The sequence below is a fragment of the Meleagris gallopavo genome, chromosome 30 (assembly GCF_000146605.3).
Source record: "Meleagris gallopavo isolate NT-WF06-2002-E0010 breed Aviagen turkey brand Nicholas breeding stock chromosome 30, Turkey_5.1, whole genome shotgun sequence".
Lineage (NCBI taxonomy): Eukaryota > Metazoa > Chordata > Aves > Galliformes > Phasianidae > Meleagris > Meleagris gallopavo.
In genome coordinates this window covers 989,944-991,304 of record NC_015040.2, presented here as the reverse complement: position 1 = coordinate 991,304, position 1,361 = coordinate 989,944, and the positions used below count along the sequence as shown (strand labels likewise).

The 1,361-nt window shown below is 66.9% G+C and overlaps 1 protein-coding gene across 1 annotated transcript; it reads right to left on the bottom strand.

Annotated features, from left to right (window-relative positions):
• Positions 1-106: 106 nt before the first annotated feature.
• Positions 107-837, bottom strand: SMIM24 (small integral membrane protein 24). Its single transcript, XM_010724809.2, has 3 exons — positions 539-837; positions 422-460; positions 107-309 (listed from the first exon to the last, which is right to left on the bottom strand). Exons 1-3 carry the CDS (start codon positions 820-822, stop codon positions 225-227), a joined length of 408 nt encoding a protein of 135 aa, XP_010723111.1. The 5' UTR covers positions 823-837; the 3' UTR covers positions 107-224.
• Between the last annotated feature and the right edge of the window lie 524 nt (positions 838-1,361).

Genomic DNA, 1,361 nt, shown 5'->3' with positions numbered 1-1,361 from the left:
GACACCACACCTCACACTGCGGGCCGGCGACGTTTTTACCTCGGGGACCCCCCACCCCCCCCGCCAACCCCCCACCCAGCAGCTCCCTGCGTGTTGCCGGGCGCCCCTCCCCCTCCCTCCCCCCCGCTCCATCCCGCTCCGATTCGCTCCGGGTTTTGCCGTCGGCCGAACGGAGCTCCGCAAAACGCGGCGCGGAACGGAGCAGCCAGGGAAGCCCACGCGTGTCACAGCGACGTGGCTTTGCTCTTCTCCCGTTCGTCGTCGCTGTCTTTCTCGGCCGCGGCGTTGCTGTAGGCTGCACGCTCCATGCTGCGGGGACAGCGGGGTCAGAGCGGTGATCCCACGGGGGACACGCGTGGGTGACCCTTTAGGGCGCTCCATAGGGGAAAATGGGTCGGCGGTGCGGTTGAGGCCGCGCTACCTGTGGGTCGATCGCTTCTCCGAGTCGTCCTCGCGTTCTCTGCGTGGGGACATCGCGTGTGAGCGGCGCTCGGGGACGGACCCCAACCCAACCCCCCTCCCCCCCCCGAGGACCCACCTGCGCGTCCGCAGTCGCCAAAGCCGCCCCGCCAGCAGCAGCACGAAAACCACGAATAGGAAAACCACCACCGCCGTGAGACCGATCAGCCACGGCTGCAGCTGCCGGGAGCCCGCGGCTGGGGGAGCGGGGACACGAGTGGGGACGTGGACGTGGATGGGAGGGAATGGGGACAGACGTGGGGACGGGCAGCGGTGGCGGTGGGGACAGCGATAGGGATGGGAACAAAGGACGGGGATAAGGGTGGGAACGGCCGTGGGGACGGGAGAAGGGGACGGGGACATGGATGAGGGTCAGGGAACAGGGATGGGGTCGGGAATGGGGATGGGAGTGGGGATGGGACAGGAACGGGGTGGGGGCAGCAGTAGGGATTGGGACAGGAGAAGGGGATGGGACAGGGATGGGGACAGGTGTGGGGACAGGGAATGGGAACGGGGGTAGGGAAGGGGTCAGGGACAGCAGTGGGGAAAGGGAGAGCAGTAGGGATGGGGGCAGAGGTGAGGCAGGCGGTTGGGATAGGGATGTCAGTGGGGACAGCAACGGGGACAGGGATGGTGATGGCAGTAGGGACAGCGATGGGGACAGGGACAGGGGATGGGGATAAGGGACATCAAGGGGACAGAGATGGGGACAGAGACAGGAAGAGGGACAGGAGTGAGGTCAGAGGCAGCAATGGAGACATGGGTGGGGATGAAGACAATGGTGACCTCAGGGGACCCCTACCCCACAGGGTGCTGGGGGTGCTGGGGGACACTGTGGGCAATGGGGACAGCAGGCTGCTGACCCCCCCCAGCACCCCTGACCCATCCCCATGGGACAACAC

Excerpts from the sequence above, each read along its gene's own strand:
- SMIM24 (XM_010724809.2), bottom strand. The coding sequence starts at position 822 with ATGTCCCCGTCCCCTTCTCCCGTCCCCACGGCCGTTCCCACCCTTATC. Across the intron at positions 461-538 it reads TGGCGACTGCGGACGCGCAG|AGAACGCGAGGACGACTCGG; the intron begins GTGGGTCCTCGG and ends GTCCCCACGCAG. Across the intron at positions 310-421 it reads GAGAAGCGATCGACCCACAG|CATGGAGCGTGCAGCCTACA; the intron begins GTAGCGCGGCCT and ends CTGTCCCCGCAG.